Source organism: Cavia porcellus, unplaced genomic scaffold (genome assembly GCF_034190915.1).
Source record: "Cavia porcellus strain 051 isolate PalLab524CR breed Dunkin Hartley unplaced genomic scaffold, mCavPor4.1 scaffold_24, whole genome shotgun sequence".
NCBI classification, from domain to species: domain Eukaryota; kingdom Metazoa; phylum Chordata; class Mammalia; order Rodentia; family Caviidae; genus Cavia; species Cavia porcellus.
The window spans coordinates 49,426,429-49,442,290 of NW_026947507.1; the positions used below are offsets into that span (position 1 = coordinate 49,426,429).

A 15,862-nucleotide genomic window follows, 5' to 3' on the forward strand; every position below is an offset into this window, starting at 1 on the left:
ATGAAGATTATTCCAAATGTTCAGAATTAATTAAATTATGTGTGCAGATCACTGTGAGCATTGTAACATATTTATGAGTACTTACAACTTTGCAAAATCAGTTCTATTTCTATAACTTGGCCTCTCTCACAGACCAGATGGCTTTGAACAGATGCCAAAACACAGGCCCTTTGGAGGGACCCCTGGCATGTGGAGAGGAGCTTAGTTTCAGGGGAAGAAAGGAGGTGATACATGGTTTAGTCACTGTATGCTTTGGCAGTGACACTAGGAAGAAGCATGTAAATTCTGTGCAGTGGTGGCCCCTGCCTTCTCTTCCTCCTCCCATGAAGCCCTGTGTGAAGTTTAATCATAAAATAGTTTTATTTTTGTCCTGGTAAATATTGAATTAAAATTCAATGACTTTTAGTTTGTAATTTATTTTAGTACACTGAATGTTCATCATCCAGCTACAGCAGTCATCATTATTTCCTTTTCATAAAGTTTTTCCTTTCTCCTTTTTGCTCAGTATTTTAAAGCAAATTACAGATATTCTGTCTTTTCAGCCCCATGTAAGTTAGTAGGCATCTCTAAAAATGACATTTTCTCTGATGTAACTTCATTACCATTATCATAACTAATAGAAGTAATAACTCCAATATTGTTTAACAAACCAGTTATCTTTTTAAAATCTTTTATATGGTTAGTTTTTCAAATCAGGATCCAAGCAAGGTTCACTTGGTTTTGTAGCTTTCTTAAGTTTCCTTTAATCTAGGATAAACATATCTGGGCTTCTCTATACAATTCATTGTGGAGGAAACTGTCCCAGCTTAGATCCAACCAGCAGCTGCCTCCTGATCTTAAGAAAATGTGCCTATGTCTCCTGCATTTCCTGTGACTGGAAGTGAACCATGGACACTTGTTGAGCTTCAAGGTCCATTCGAGGTCATTGACTGACATACTTTGCACTGGGGCAGGAGTATTTCAGGGCAGTGACGTGGAGAGCATATTGCATCCCATGGGGAGATGCATCGTATCTGGCTGTTTCACACATAGTCATGCGGAGGTTCCCCTGTCAGTTTAGCCTCCTCTCTACATTTAAAGTTCTTTCCAAGCCTTCTAACCAATGCTTCTGTCACCTATCGATGCACATAACAACCACAGCCAGTGTCAGCTACATTTACTCGGAGGCATTATCCCACCTTTACCCGATGTTGTGGATTGAACTCAGTGCATGCTAAGCAAGCACTCTACCACTAAACTACATAGCAATGCACCCAGTCTTTTAAAGTGTTTGTTTTTGTTTTTTATTATTTTGAAACAGTTTTCCAGACTGGCCTCAAACTCTTGGCAATCTTGCTGCCTCGGAAATACTGGGATTACAGGTGTGCATCTCTGTGCCCAACTGTTAGAACATTTTTAAAAACTTGGTTAAAAATAAATTTTAGAAAAGAAAAGTGAAAAAAATGTCAGTCAATTAAGTTTGGCTCTCTGGGGGATGAAAGTGAGACCACGTCTCAAAACAATAAAATAAAAGAAAATTTTTTATATTCCAATATAGAATGCTGCTGTATAGCCTTTTTTTTTTGGAGGGGGGGTCTTTTTCCTTTTTATCAGTACCGAGGATCGAACTCAAGACTGCCTGCTTACAAAGCAGGCACTTAGGCCACTGAGCTAAATCCCCAGCCCCTGTATAGCCTTTTAAATATAGCAACGTGATGACATCTTGAACAGTCATTACAGTATCACAGCTAGGAAGCTGACACTGGCACACAGGACTGGGAAGAGAAAGTGACAGATCTCAAGATAGTCACTTTCATCATCTTCCTGACAACACCCCTCAGATTGCAAGGAACGAGCTGCTGAATGTTGGGGCACAGGCTCCTCTGTGCTCTCCTTTGCGAGCATGGATTACACTGGAGGCCTCACTTTCTCAAGAGTTTCCCTTCCCGCTTGGCATGTTTCTCCCACGTGCCTTGAACACAGGGCACAGCCCTGAGGTGCTTGACGCCCACAGGCAACCTGTCCTCCAGCCTGCTGCAGAGCTGCATGGACTCTCTGCCTCCAGAAGCAAGAGCAGGTTTCAGCCTCTGAGGAGTTTCCTTTTTAGTAAACTGGACTCCACGGTTCCTTTGTGTCCTGAGCACTGGCAGAACAGAGGCTCTTGGAGTTTTGTCTTGAGAGATCGTGGATTTCCCGGAAGGGACATCAAGCAAAAACCCGCACCCCTGACAGCATCAGGCTGTGTGTCCTCTTGGGCTTCTGGGGAGAATTGGGAGGGCATGACCATGGGAGTGAATGACCAGGACACACTGTAATTTCCTGTCACACACATTGCTCTGTAAGAAATAAAGCTGAGTAACTGCGTGTCAACTGCTACTCATTTTGTATTTGGCGTGTCGATTGCTATTCATTTTATATTTGGCTACCTTGTCTTTTAAAGTTCCTTTTTCTTACTAAAGGAGAATCTATCGAACCAAGAGAGCAAGTGTTGCACCTGTGGCCAGAGCTCAACGGTGTAGATGTTCACACATGCTGATTACCCAGCCTTGCTTTCTTGGGTGCTCAAAATCAACCCCACAGGTAGAGCAAGGAGGAGAAGCCAGGGAATAAAGGCATGGCCACTGTGTTGCCAGCCGTGAGAATGCCTGCCCCTGTGAGGGGCCTGACTTTCAGTTTGTAAGAGAAGCTGTAAGTTGGATTTTTCTTTAAAAGCAGGAAAAGAGGGCTGGGGTTTAGCTCAGCAGCATAAGTTCCTGCCTTGCAAGTGTGAGGTGGTAAGTTCGATCCTCAGTACAAAAAAAAAAAAAAAAAAAAGGCAGGCAAATAACTCAGAGCTTAAATCAAAGCCCTCTGAAAACCCCTAGATAGCTGTCACCTCCACCATAGCCACTAAGCTTACAGCCTTTGCACTGTGATCCCTCTCTATGTCAGCCTTCCTGTCTCCTTAGCTTCGGGGTCCACCCATTTTTCTGAACTAGATCCTCAGTGTCACAGGTGTAGTGATACATATTGTCTGCTCAGACTCTCAGGAGGCCGAGGCAGGAGGATTGAAAGTTTGAAGCCAATCCGAACAGTTTAGCAAGACTCTATCTTAAAATTAAAAGTGGGCAGATGAGCTGTAGCTCAGTAGGTTGAGCCCCTATCTAGCTGTGTGAGACCGGGGCCCATCCCCATCACCTGAAAAACAAAAGCAAAAGCAAAAGCAAACCACCTTAGTGTTCTCCTCTTGTCTTTCCCTGCAACCAAACCTGAGGCTATTGATTGATCCTAAGTTTCCCCCATTTTTCCCTGCCTCCCCCATTCTAGTTCCTGGTTGCTGCAGCTCTACCTACCAAATTGGCCATCTTTCTTTAGCCTTTTTCATCTTCCACCACTTCAGAAAATCCACAGGCCCTCTCTGCAGACCATGTGACTTCCACACCTCTGCCCAGAGGACCAGGCCTCAGGTCACCTGCCCTCAGCCTCCTCCCTCTGTCACATATGCCCTTAGTTCCTGTCTAGGCCTCAGGTCACCTGCCCTGGGCCTCCTCCTCTCTCGTCACGTATCTTCCTCACTCTTCCATCCTTGACTGCCTCTGTCATGTCTACCCTGTGTTCCTTGTCCCACTGGGCATAAGGACCAACTCACTACCTCTCCAACCTCAGGATCTTGAGGCCTTTGGGAGTATGGTGGATTCTGAGGTTACAGGTCTCTCGTGTTTTCCTCCGCTGTTACCCCTGACAGAAACCTAGGAGTAGGACAAAAGTAGAATAAGGGAAGAAGCCAGGTAACACCTGCAACTCCACTGTGGCCCGGGTAGGGTGGGGGTGGCTGGGAAGGACACAGCTGCTCTGGGCCCTGCAGACTCCCAGCGAATGTCCTGTGGCCAAGTTAGAGGAGCAGCCTGCGCCTCCCATCTCAGCACCTTCTCAGATGATCTTCGCCCTGCCTCTCCCAGCCTGGGCTGCGTGCTTCCTTGGTGGATGTGCAGCATGGCTAACCAGGCTATCTTCTGGGTGCAGTGTGTGCCACCTGGCCTGCTGCGTGGACATCTGTATTTGTGCAGTCAGTTTGAACCTTTTATTATCAGCAGGGCTCATTGATGGCCTTCCCAATGTGGAGAAGTCTTTGTTTTGGTGAGGCACTGACAGCCAGTGACGGATTCTCTCTTGCCTCACTCTCTGTCACTGTCGGGTTGAGCTCCCTTGATAGTGCTCGTGTCACCTGGACTTGGTCTCTCAGCCATGAGGCTGTCTCTCATTTTCCTCTGGGTTCCCAGAGGCGCAGTGCTGCTTTCCTGTCCCTGACAGTTCATGCCATGTCTGGTATATGTGATGTGCTCGAGACAGCGGCTGCTCAGTACTTCCTAATGATACCTCCTGTGTCTGTCAGCAGCCCTTGGATCTATGAGTGTCATTAACTGAGACACAGGTGTGAGATGTTGTTAGGCTCCATTCCCAGCTGAGTTGTGTGCACCCAGCAAAGTCCTCTAAATGGAGCCAGGAGCGCTTGGTGTGCATCATTTCACTTATCAGCATGGTGAGTGGAAGGAGTTCCGTTTGTTCTGGTGCAGGCTGTTACATGGCACTGGCATCCAGTGACTGGGCCCACGTGTGTGCCTCAGCTGGCTGGACAGGCTGAGCAAGCAGAAACAGACAGCTGGAAGCAGGAGTGTGATGGGATGCTGACTTTCCCACAGCTTTCCATTCTGAGGCAGACTCTGAAACAAGTGCCCAGAGGGTTAAAGTGGGAAGCAGATAAAATTACCGGAAAGGACAGAGACTGCTTAATGATTCAGTCATGAACTTGGGTTTTCCTCCTCTCAGAGAAAGAGAGACAGACAGACAGAGAGAAGAGGTATAAAATACATAAATTGGAGATTATACTGGCCTCTCGGTCCTCAGTAAGAATAGTCACACCTATATCTTTCCTTTTTCTTTTTCTGCCAGGTGATGGTTGTGGGCACATGGTGACCTCTCAGGATAGTGGCACAATGACATCTAAGAACTACCCAGGAACTTACCCCAATCACACCATTTGTGAAAAGAAAATCACAGTCCCAGAGGGGAAGAAGCTGATTCTGAGGCTGGGCGACGTGGACATCGAGTCCCAGACCTGTGCCTCTGCTTCTCTCCTCTTCACGAGCTCTGTGGAGCAATATGGTAAGAACAGAGGTGTGGTTTCCCTGAGCAGGGAAGGTTTCCGGTGTGGGCACGGCACGTGGTATGCTCTCCGACCTCACAGCCTGGCGCTGGGAGAGGAACTCTCAGGAGCTCCCATGGAGGACTGAAGCGACAAGACATGGAAGGAATGTGGGGGAGCCTGAGCGTGTCAACAGCCTTGTGCGAGTGTCAGCCTTCCTGGGAAGGGGTTAGAGACGTGTGGCCTTCCCTCAAGCATCTGTGTTCACACATGTGGCCAGTGTTTATTGGATAGACACCACATGTTTCAGATGCTGTGTGAGGAGCTGGATTGGAATCAGCAGTGATGAAGCAAGAGCTTGCTTCTGGGGGTGGAGGAAGAGAGAATAGGCAGGCTAGAGCAGCTCAGGGGGTGAGAACAGAAAACATGGAATGGGAAAATCACAGCATCTGAGGTCCCATATGTTCCTGTGTCTGTTGCTACTACTTTGGGTGAGGGTTGAGGAGCCTCTCCTGGCAGGGATGTTGCAGCAGAGTCCTTGGTGTGTCAGGAGGAGGGGACAGCAGCTGCACAAGACTTTCCTAAACAATGTGTGACAATGTGCTGTTGGTGGCCAAGCTGAGCCAATTCTGAGCTCCAGGAAATGCTCTGAAGTTGAACATTGGAAAACAAAGACAAAATCCTACATAAAGGTTCTGAGTTCAGAGATCTTCTGAAGTCCTCTGTAAATGCAGATCCAAAGCTGATAGAGGACTTGGGGACCCTCCTGCCTGCCCATTGGCTTTTGGAATTTCTCAAATGCCTCCATGGTCACCTGTCTTCTGCTCTGTGCCTGGAATCCTTGCCTTGCTCCCAGTGCCTCCTCCACTTCCTCAAGCTCAGATGAGCCCCAGGACACTCAGGTCCCATGGAAAAAAGACCTGAGATTGTTCTCCATCCCTGGAAACACTGTGTCTTCTTTAATGATGGCTGGATTCTCTGACAAAGTCAAAGTGGTTTCCATATCATTGGCCATCGCTATTTAACTGGCATAGCCACACTGAATAAATGATACTTGGAGGGATGCATTAGGCCCTTGGAGACCCTCGGTCACTGACCGTGTGTTAGTACAGACAGGCACGTGTCAGAAAACCCTAGTCAGCCAGAAGATTCCTTCTCATCCCAAGGTGAGGGGCATTGAGAAGCACCACCCTGCCCAGAGGATGGCCTGCCAGTTCTACCTGGGCACATTCCTCCTGCTCACAGCCAAAGGCTCCCCTCCTGCCATGGGGAAGGAGCAGAGCAGGACTTGGGAAATGGCTGCAATGTCCCCTCTGACCTCTCCCTCGGGGTCCCCTTCCTATGGCTCTGGTGTGGCTCCTAATAAGCAAAAAGATAGCAAAGGATGGATCAACCATGCATCTCCACCCCATGCAGGTGACCTGGCCTGTTTCAGGGCAACTCTCCACATCTCTAGATTCTCAAATTTTCAAGATTTAGACTCTTCACTAGGAAATAAGTAATGAATTGTAATTTGCCTGTAACAATGAAGCCAATTAAATTTTTATTTCTCTTTAAGGTTTTTAAATATAGTTATGTTTGTATTTTGCAAACAGAATATCCACATATAGAAATCAATATGAATTATACCTATCATGTGTTGATAGTACACATTTTCTAGAATTCTCACATCTATCTTTCTTTCTGCAGATACTATTAATTTCTTTCTGCAGATAAAATGAGGCATGGTGATGGCAGATAACATGCCCAAGATCACAGCACTAGGCAGTTACGGGCTGGAAGGAAGACTCATTTCTGTGTCTCCAAGACACTGCTTTCCATTACCTTCTGCTAGCATGAGCCCCTCCTGATGTTAGGCAGCAATCCTGCCTAAACCCACAGTAAATACATTTTAGTTGTGGCTGTTCTTAAGACAAGATGTCTAGTGATGTTTAGAATTTCTCCCTTTTGTGGCCAAAGAGTCCCTTGGACCAAAACTTCTCACCAGACTGCGATCAGGACACAGTTGGAGCAGCTCTGGTTGGTTTGGATGGCCCGAGGGTGCAGGAGGAGTGAGAGATGGAGGAGCTGGGCCAGGCCCGACTGCATAAGGGTGCAGGGCCTGGAGCCAGCATGCTCTGGGCTGCATGGCCTCTGTGCATGCAGGGTGAGGGCTCCAGACAGCCTGGGCAGCTGAGCCTGAATACTTGTGATTCAAACAACCCCATACTTCCCATTAGCCCACTAATCATGAAAACCCTCTGCCTGGGATTCTAGGATGCATAACTGTCAGAATTTTGAAGGTAGAGTAATGTTTTGAAAAAGAATTGTGATTTCTGGCCTCTGTTTGCAAGTGGTGCTGGGCGAGGACAGAGTGAGACAGGGTCACAGTTACTAAGGGCTGTATTTATGCAGCGTTGTTGTGCAGTGCCCACCTGTCAGTGCCAGTTACCCATAGCCGGTTGTTAAGTATTAACTGTAGCTTTTGGATGTAATTTTGTTTTTGTTTTTGTCTTTTTTTTTTTTTTTTTTTTTGAGATAGTGTCTCACTATACAGTTCAGACTGGCCTTGAACTCACTTTGTAGGCCAGGCTGGCCTTGAACTTCAAGTGATCCTCCTGTCTCAGCCTCCCAAGTGCTGGGATTACAAACATGCACCACCACCACACCAGGCCCCTTTGGACATTTTTAAGATTCACATTTTGGTAACAAAATGTATTGCAAATAAGCGTGAACACCTGCACCAGCTTTCTGAGAAATTAGATAAATAGGCACTTGGTCTCTGGGTGTTAGAAGGCCTGGAGGAGCAGCAGGCTGTGCTCTTGCCCTGCTGTTTGATGTGTGCCATAAAGCTATAGGCTCTTTCAGGGTCACACACTCACCAGAAGAAAAGACTTCATGTCTGTAGCAGAATAAGAAATTAATTAAAGCACAAAAACTGATGAAGTAAAAGATATCACCTTTACTTTAGTAAATATGTTAAATTTTTTAATGAAAAAAATAAATTCTGAAGATTTTTTAAACATCTCTTTCTCTTTTAAACTTACAGAATTTTTTCATGAATTCATTATACATTGACTGTTGAGATCATGTGCTTTATTATCTTAGCCAAAAAAACAACAACAAAATGTTTAAGTCCCACAGTCTGCGTGTTTGACATTGTTGTTAGTATAACTAAGGGAACTTTCAGTTTTTATTTAAAAGGTCAGAGTAGCTGAAGCCCTTCTGAAAGGCTAATGTCCATGTTTCGGTCTAGGATCAAGGTCAGGAGCAGAAAGCTCTTTCTCTTCTTCTTCCTTCTTCCTCTTCCTCCTCCTCTTCCTCCTCCTCTTCCTCCTCCTCCTCCTCCTCCTCCTCCTCCTCCTTCTTCTCCTTCTTCTTTTCTTTTTTAGGTTTTTTCTTTTTTCTTGATTGTTCTTGTTTTTATATGAATGTGAACATTGTTTCTAGTTTGTTGTCGTTCTGTTCTTGTTTTTATTTCTTCATTCTCTCTTTCTCTTCTGTCTTATTCACCAGTTTCCCAAATTTCTCATAATTTACCTTTGTCCTCGAGTCTTGCTTCTAATCTCTTCCTCTTCTTCTGTTTCTCTATTTTTCCCCCAAAACCCCTTTAAATTTTCTCCTTTGAGGATAAAATCACCATTTGAGGGCATATGTACTGTATACAATTTGCTGCTTTGGTTTAAATTTTATTATATAACCACAAATATAGTTCATACAGTTAAAGGTGGAAAATTAATAGTTGCCACTGTTTGTCATTTTCTAGACTGTGTTTAATGCTATTATTATTGCTGATTCTACAAAGTGACATATAGTAGACCCTTGACTTATGAACTCAATTTGTTCCCAAGGGTTGGTTGTAACTCAGGTTACTACAGCCTTGAAAATTGGTCTCCCATACACAAGCAGATCTCAGTGTCCTTAGAGAGACATTAGCCACAGATTTCTCAATTAACACTATATAGAGGAGGATGTTGTAATGTTCCTTCCAGAATTCATCAAAGGTTAAATTTGCATCTAAGGCAATCTAGAAGTACAGCCAGCCTGCATTTGGGTCATAACTCAGGACTTTGGTCACAAGTTAAAATTAAAATTATGGTCATAACTCAAGTTGCTCATGTATTAGCTGGGCTAGTTGTAACTTGAGGCTTCACTGTAATTGTTCTAATCAGTCATTCTTCCTGGTATGCCAACAGCAAGAATACTTAAGAGACATAAACAATACTGTAGACCAGGAGCTAGACCAACGAGGCAGCCATTTCTCATTTCTAATGAACTGACAAGGTAGTATCTTGCTACAGACTCAAAAGCCAAAAGCCAGCCCTGCCTGGAAGATATCTCTGAGGTTTTGGTCCATATTGGTTGGCTCTAAGGCAGGGTGGCACATGAAAGAAGGGCACCAGCTCATGGTAGCAGAAGCCAGCAAAAACAACAACAGAACAAGACAAGACTCTTTCTGTCCCTTGTATTGTATGCAGGCTACCTGCATAGATACAAAAATCCTCAGTAAGATACTAACAAACACAGTGAAGCAAATCACCAAGAAGATTATACACTGTGACCAAGCAGAATTCATCCCAGAGATGGTTCAACATGCACAAATCAATAAGCATAATACTTCATATTAACAAAGACAAGGACAAAAAAGTATGATCGTAATAGATACTGAAAAGGTGTTTGATGAAATCCAACACCATGCATGATAAGAATCCTACAGAAAATTGGAATAGATGCTCTTTATCTCAGTCTGATAAAAGCCATCTATGACAAACCAACAACCAATATCGTAGTAAATGGACAAACACTGAAGGTTTTCCCTCTAAAATCAGGAACAAGACAAAGATATCCACTATTGCCACTCCTATTCTATTGAATAGGAGTTCTGAAAACATTTGCGAGAACAATTACAAAAGAAAAAAATAAAAGGAATAACAATGGGAAAGGACGAAGTTAAATTATCATTATTCACAGATGACATAATACTCTACATAGAAGACCCCAAAAACTCCAATGAAAGACTTCTAGATTTAATAACCAAGTTCAGTAGCATAGCTGAATACAAAGTCAGTGCTCAAAAATCAATAGCTTTTCTGTACACAAATAACAAACTCGCTGAGAAAGAAATTAGGGAAACAACACCTCTCACAGAGGCATCCAAATAAAATGAAATACCTAGCAATCAGTTGAAGGAAGTAAAAAACTTTTACATTGAAAACTACAGTATTCTGTAAAAGGAAAGTAGAGAGAATATTAGAAAATGGAAAGATAACCCTTGCTCTTGGGTACAAAGATCCAATATAGTGAAAAAGTATCCAAAGAATCAACAACTCGGATCTCATCTTACTGAAAAGCTTCTGTACAGCAAAAGAAACCACTGAGAGAGTGAAGAGACAACCCACAGTATCAGAAAAAAATTTGCCAGCTGTTCTTCAGCAGACAAAAGACTACTATCTAGAATATATTTTTTAAAACGACGTCCCAAATTTAAATACCTAATCCAAAAATCAGCATCTGAAATGAGTACATACCTCTCAGACGAAAAAGCAGAAACAACAAATAAATATATGAAAAAAATTCAACATCATTGGTCATTTGAGAGATGCAAATTAAAACAACACTGAGATTTCCTCTCACTTCAGAAAGAAATCAGTAACATGCTGGTGGGGCTGTGGGGGAAAAAGAGACTTCTCCATTGTTGATGGGAGTGTAGACTGGTGTGACTACTATGTAAATCAATGTGGGAATTCCTCAAAAAACTAAAAGTAGAGGTGCCATTTGATCCAGGTATTCCCCTCTTGGTATCTTCCCTAAAGAATTAAAAGCATCATACCACTGTGATATATGCACACCCATGTTTATAGTGGGACAGTTTGTAATAGCTAAACCTTGGAAACAGCTCAAATGCTCATCAACTGATGAATGGATAAGAAAGGTTTTTCTTAATACAGTGAAGTATTACCCCGCCATAAGGATAAGCTTGAGACATTTTCAGCTCACTGGATGCCCCATGAGACCATAACCCTACATCAACTAGATCAGACATATATTTGTAAATATCACATTGTTTCTCTAGTGTGAGAAACTGAAAATGTAAGTAAGAACCAAATATGTAAACTAGATATTGAGAAATGGGAAGAAAATCTTCAAATGGGAAGGGGAGAGAAAGAAAGGAAAGGAAAAGAAAAAACAAGAATGGAAGGAAAAATGGAAACAAAAGCTTTTATAAATAAGGAGAGGAAGAGGAGTTGAAAGGAGGGAAGGAAAATGTGAAAAAAAGAAGAAAGATTTTGTAGAGGTACAAGTGCCCCATGATAAACGTGACTGTTATGAATTTCTAAAATGTACCAATAAAATTTTAAAAAGAGAACTCGTGAGGGTCTCAGAGTCCTGGGGGTAGGAAGGAAGTCTGCCCTGGAGATCCTCGCCCTGCTCCCCCAGTGAGAAGTTTCCCGTGGCGCCAGGCACACTTGGGACTGCGGGTTGGGGCTCCTTTCACACCGTCTGCTGGTTCAGGTGGAGGAGGGGGCGCAGGACTTCACCAGGACTCACAGCTAAGGCTGTGCTTTCTTCCCAAAGATGTTTGGAAAATGACCTCATGTTATATTTGGGCCCATAAAATAGTATGAAGGTTGCCAAATCTGTTGTGGGACTGTTACATTTACAGTTTCGTTTGTTTGTGGTTTTTTAAGACAAGATCTTGCTATGCAGATCAAGCTGGCCTTGAACAAATTATAATCCCCCAGTCTCAGCCTCCTGAGTGCTGAGGTTAGAGATATGCGCCACCAGACCTAGTTTGAATACATTCAGCTTTAAATCTGTAGTTTGAAGCTGCAAGCAAGTACTGTACTAAAATCTCCTTCAGCGTAAAATTACTGACTAAGACATTAGAGATTCCTGCTTGATACAGATTCTCACCCTCCCCTTATATTGTGATGTAAAATAATAGGTCAGTTAAGAGAACACTTAAATATCTTGATGGTGGGAGAAAAAGTAGGTACTGATCGGTGCACAGCCACATAATAGGCCCAGATTTACCATCTGAAATATTTAATGTTGTTTAACTGGAGGGGAGACCGAGTTCACATCGAAGATCATTACCGGTTTATTTTCACTTCCCGGTTTATTTTCACTTCCGTTAGAATATGTTTGTAGTTCATGATAGCATTCATCATGGGAAGTGGGTCACATGCATGACACAAATTAATTCTGCTTTGCACCCCTCCTCCCCATCCTCCTGCTTCCTTTCCACCTATTGTTCCTCCCATTTGCAGATCTCGGTCCCTTCTCTGGTTTTTCCTGTACGGGAAGCCATGTGATATATATAAACTGTGTATCTGACTTATTTCACTTAACATTAGGTCTCAAGGTGCCTCCACTTTCCCATAAATCTTCAAGTTTGTCTTTCACGGCAGGGCAGAGCTCCCTGTGTGTAAACACCGCGATGTCTTTCTCCACCACGCAGAGGCTGCGATCTGATCTGCGTCCTCCTTGCCTCCTTGCAGCGGGTGGAAGGAGCGGAGGACCGGGTTCCTCTGCCTGCGTGTCTGTGTTTTCACCACCATGCTGGTGCTCACCTCCGCACCTTCAGGTGCAGCGCCCCACTCCGAAAATCCGATACCTAAGTTTTCGAAAGTCTAAAGCAATCCCTGCGCTGATCTACCGCGGAGACCTCTGTGCGGGTCCAGAGCGTCCTGGGCGTGGGTGCAGCGCAGGGGTCCCGCCTGGGAAGCGGCCTTGCCTTGCGTGTCCCCTGGAAGACTCGCGGTCTCCGGCGTCGCCTCCCGCCCGCCGCAGCGCCAGCCCCTCCCCCGGCCTCCACCGCCCCCCTCGGCCAGCGCTTCCTGCCGCACAGCTTAGCGCCTGCTGATGCTCTTCCTTCCTGAGGGCTCTTCCTTCCAAGCCTTTCCTGTCCTTTTTAATGCGCGAGCGCACACGCTATTCAAGTCTCAAATCCGAGGTCACCTGCTCTGGAAATTTATCTGATGCCAGATGAATTTAACATTAGGTCTTCAGCCCCAGCCTTCCCCCTGCTCAGAATCTCACCTACCGCCAGCAGAGCTGCGATTTCACACTGAGCAGACGATCTGGGCTCTGCCCAAGATGCGGGGTTTCCTGAGCCTACTCCTTTGCAAAGAGTACTGGGTAAAGTTTAATCAAAGCCCTAAGCGGACACGGGCGGTCCGGCGCTGCAGTGAGTGGAGTGATTTGCTGCGTGATTTGCAGGGTAGGAAATCAGGGAGCTACGCATTCCCTGCACCCCTTCCTCCTCCCCCAGGATTAAGCCATCCTCAGTGTCTTCAAAGGACCGAGACCTGAAGCCGGTGGTTTATGTTTGTGTTACCAGGAAGGAGACAACTGAGAAAAGTAGGAAATCACGGAGAATTTAGACTCATCCTCCGGAGATTTCTCGATTGCTTTTTGGAACGAGTCTGACCTAAGTCTAACAAGATTTCATCATGACGCCTACTGATTATTTTTAAATCCCAAAGAAAAAAGTGCCAGCTTGGAGGTCTGTTTTATGAGTAGTTTGTCTCTCTCAGCATATTAAGGAGTATAATGTAAAATTCTTACAAATATACAGAGAAACCACTTCAAAGGCATTTCCAGCATACAAAGAATCCTGTCAGTAGAATCGGCCATCTGGGTGTTTTCATTAACACTGCCTGTCCTCCCTCTGTGCCAGACATGGCTCCAATCACTGCCAGCTTCAGTCGGGATAGCTGGTGGCTCAGGTGAGCGGGAAGCCCTGCTGCAGAGCCCTCTCAGCCTGGCCCCGGGCCAGGGAACCGCTGTGCCACCCAGGAATCCAGAGGCTCTTTTATCCATCCTCCATTACTGAGTTTGTCTGGGAACCAGACATAGAATCTCCTTCAAGGATGGCGCCCACAGTGTGCTGTGACTATGGTTTCAGTGGCAGAGTTCAGGAATATCCCTTTTTTATGCTAATTTCCTTCCTTTTCAAAGAAAAGAGCTCTGAAATTCTGTGCTTTTGTGCAATGACCCTCTTGCATTTAGCAAGCAAAGGGCAAACCCTGCCATTTGCCTGCCCTAGAAACATAGGAAATGGACGCTGCTCCGGTGTGTATGCAGCGTCAGCATTCTGGACCTGTCCGAGCATGTGCTGCAAGCCCCGCTGCAGGGAGTGCTATGGGCTCGTCCCTGGCCCCAGGGGTCTAGCCCTTGGCTCACTGTGCCCAGGGTCTGTTCCTTTGCCCCCCACCCCCACCCCAGGCACATTCTTGTCTGTGATGAGACTACACGAGTGCTTCCAAAGGGCTTCAGATGTGAGTCAGTGGCTACCGAGGGTTTTTGCTGTTGTCCCTTTTGATTTATGACAGAGCCTGCCAGAGTTCTTTTCTCGCTGGTGTCTGCATCTCTGTGCCTGACTGTGTGGCCATGGAGGGGAAGGGTTTTTTAAAAATGCTTCTCAATCCTTTCACAGAAGCAATAACTTTGTTCCACCAGTTTGAAGGTCAGAACCACACAGCCACCTGAGATGACCAGAATAGCCTCTTGGCAGAGAGAAGTGTATAAATCGCTGCATGCTGTCCTCCTGCCCGGACACGAGGGAGCCTGGCTGGGCCGGGAGACTCAGCTTATTCTTCCTGCAGGACAGCTCCCTCACTTGTCCTGTCGGGCCCTGCTCAGCTGTGGACACAACAGAGGCCCCAAACAAGGAAGGTGTGGAGAGGAACAGGCTGTGCTCCAGAAGGCAGCTCCTACAGCCCGTGGGCCTTTATTCCACCTGTGCAAGAAATCAGTCCGTGGTCTGCCAGGCTTGGTCTCAGGCCCATTGCCAAGGGCCATGGCACTGCTCCATTTGCAGGTCTCTCAGTGCCTCACAGCGTCGGGCTGCTGGGCACAGCCCACAGAAGGTGACAGCTTTCCATTCTTCTCTCTGCCTAATGAACACCCACAGGAGCCAGCCAGGTGGGAATCTGTGGGAATCTGTGACACATGGAAGGGTTAAGCCTGCCTACAGATAAGGACAGGGCAGGGCACGGTGCAGAGGAACCAGCAGTGCTGGCTGGTAGCTGTGAGCCCCGGTTCAGGGCAGAGCTAGAGTGAAAGTGCTGGTCTGCTGGAGAATGAGCCCCACTAAAGTGAGAAGTCTCCGAGGTCTTGTGTGGGTTTCTAGTGATATTTGTTTTTGTAAAAGTTGAAATACTGGCTTCCTAAAAGTCGAGATGGGTATCCTTGCCAGAAGTGCAGACCTGTGTTGCTCAGCTGCAAGGCCGTGTTCTGAGAAGGGCAGCACTGGACAGTCATGCTGCTGAGTGGACATCATGGCATGCAGTGACAAACCGAGGCAGTGCAGTCGGCCCCTTGTCATGGCTCTCCATGGAGTCAGACTCACTTTCATCTTGCAGAAGGGCTTATTCAACTTCATTCTAGAAGGAAAGGTTCTGGCTTGGATTGCCTAGCTATAGTACTCACGAGTGAGTTAAGCTTTGTAGAAACCCCTATTACCCGTCACACCATTTTTTCTTGCTTCCCCATATCTGTTGATTTTTCTCTAGTATATCAAGGCGACAAAATTAAATATGTTTTAGAAATCTTTTTGTTTGGGTTGGCAAATAGAATATTTCAGTTCCACTCAAATAGTATTTGAGAGGCTGCCTCTGCTGGACACTGTGCCTTCTCTGGAGACAAAAAGATGGGTACAGAACATGCTTGCTCTGTAGAACACAGTCTAAAGAGAAAGCAGGCATCAGTATCATCTACTTACTCATTCCTATGGCTTGGGTGTAGTTGTCACCCCAAAGTCTCATGCAGTCATAG

At 45.5% G+C, this 15,862-nt stretch overlaps 1 protein-coding gene across 4 annotated transcripts in view; it reads left to right on the top strand.

Moving 5' to 3' along the window:
* Positions 1-15,862, top strand: part of Dcbld1 (discoidin, CUB and LCCL domain containing 1) — a 59,071-nt gene that overhangs the window by 13,645 nt on the left and 29,564 nt on the right. For 3 of the 4 annotated variants that reach the window (XM_063235036.1, XM_063235034.1, XM_003479719.5), the window contains exon 2: positions 4,909-5,121. The exons of the other annotated variant lie outside the window; for it this stretch is intronic. In XM_063235036.1, coding sequence (XP_063091106.1) covers positions 4,909-5,121 — 213 coding nt within the window. The remainder of the gene's footprint in view (positions 1-4,908; positions 5,122-15,862) is intronic. 4 annotated transcript variants of the gene reach the window in all.